This window comes from Crocodylus porosus, unplaced genomic scaffold, assembly GCF_001723895.1.
Source record: "Crocodylus porosus isolate Cpor-Errol unplaced genomic scaffold, CroPor_comp1, whole genome shotgun sequence".
In the NCBI taxonomy this organism is placed as follows: Eukaryota; Metazoa; Chordata; order Crocodylia; family Crocodylidae; genus Crocodylus; species Crocodylus porosus.
In genome coordinates this window covers 55,954,082-55,955,439 of record NW_017728949.1, presented here as the reverse complement: position 1 = coordinate 55,955,439, position 1,358 = coordinate 55,954,082, and the positions used below count along the sequence as shown (strand labels likewise).

At 62.8% G+C, this 1,358-nt stretch overlaps 1 protein-coding gene across 1 annotated transcript in view; it reads left to right on the top strand.

The window, feature by feature from the left end:
• The first annotated feature begins 952 nt into the window (after positions 1–952).
• Positions 953–1,358, top strand: part of CNTNAP5 (contactin associated protein like 5) — a 442,467-nt gene continuing 442,061 nt past the window's right edge. Inside the window, exon 1 of the mRNA XM_019554532.1 lies at positions 953–1,236. Within this exon, the coding sequence (XP_019410077.1) occupies positions 1,155–1,236 (82 nt within the window). The 5' untranslated portion in view covers positions 953–1,154. The remainder of the gene's footprint in view (positions 1,237–1,358) is intronic.

Here is a 1,358-nt window from a genome sequence, read left to right as displayed (position 1 = left end):
GTAGGGGAGAGCACCACCTCCCTTGGGAGCCCGTTCCAGACCTTGGCCACTCGAACTGTGAAGAAGTTCCTCCTAATATCCAATCTAAATCTGCTTTCTGGAGTCCGCGGGGGTGTCAGGGCTCCTTCAGGTGAGCCTCTCCACCGGACATCAGTGCGAGCAGTGTAGGTTTCTTTCTCCTTTTAAGGCTGCTCCCCCTCCCACCCCACCATGCACTGTGCTTTCTGCTTCTCGCCAAGCCGGGCGCACCCTCCATCAGTCCCTTCCAAGGAGGGAGCTGATACCTGAGAGTGCTGCCTCTGCCCTCCGGTTTGCTTTGGGGCTTGTTTCCACCTGCTTCCAGGCCAGGACCGGAGCAGCTCCCACCCACCCATCCACTTCACTGCATCCTCCCCACCCCCCAGCTCCCCAGCACCCAGCTCCCACCCGCTCTTTGCGCCTGTCTGCCCACCGACACAGGGAAATGCAGTCCAAGCCTCCTCCTCGGATCTTTTCCATGCAAAGCTGAGCATGCAAACCTGCCTGAGGGAGGGCAAGGAGCAGGGCTCCCAGCCAGCCCCCGCAGCAGCCTTGCTTGGCATTGCACTGCAAACCCAGCCAGCTTGGCATTGCAATGCGAGCCTGGGCTTAGGGATACCCACCCCTCTCCCTGCAGGGGAGAGGATGCACTAGATCTGTTTCCATTTCCACCTCCCCGGGTGTTGTGGGGGTTTTTTTGTTTTTTGCAGTGAGGATGGCTTGCAAGCTGGTCCAGCCCTAGCAATGCCTGGGGAAGAGAGAGGGAGAGAGAAGCTGCTCCAGGCGGCTGGTTTCCACTGTGCCTCTGATGCCCATCAGCAGATTGCAAGCAGGATGCACCCTGGCAGGCTGGAGGTGTGACTTCCAAGGGGGGCCGGGCGGAGGTGGGGAGCTGGCGCCTATAAGGAGCTGCCCAGCACCCGGCTGGCTGCTGGGGAAGCCGGATCGCAGGGGAGGCCGGCGGAGCCCGGCCCTGGCTCCTTTAAGAAGATCCGGGGAGGAGTGTCTGTGGCCCCAGCTTTTATCCGGAGCGTCTGGATGCTGGACGGAGTAAATGAGCGCAGGGAAGGGAAGGGAGGAGAGCCCTGAACCCGGGGCTGGGGGAGCCTGCCGCTGCCCGCCGGGCTGGGAGGAAGATGGATGCTGCCCCCAAACTCTTCAGCGCCCTGACTTTGCTCCTGGTCGGCTCCTGGCACCTGGGATCGACAGCCAGCAACTGTAAGCAGCCCGCCCCGGGGCAGGGGGGGTGCTGCGTCCCAGGGCTGGAGGGATGCACAAGCTGGGGGGGTGCTGCTTCCCACGGGCTAGGGGGATGCTGCATCCCAGGGCTGGAGGGATGC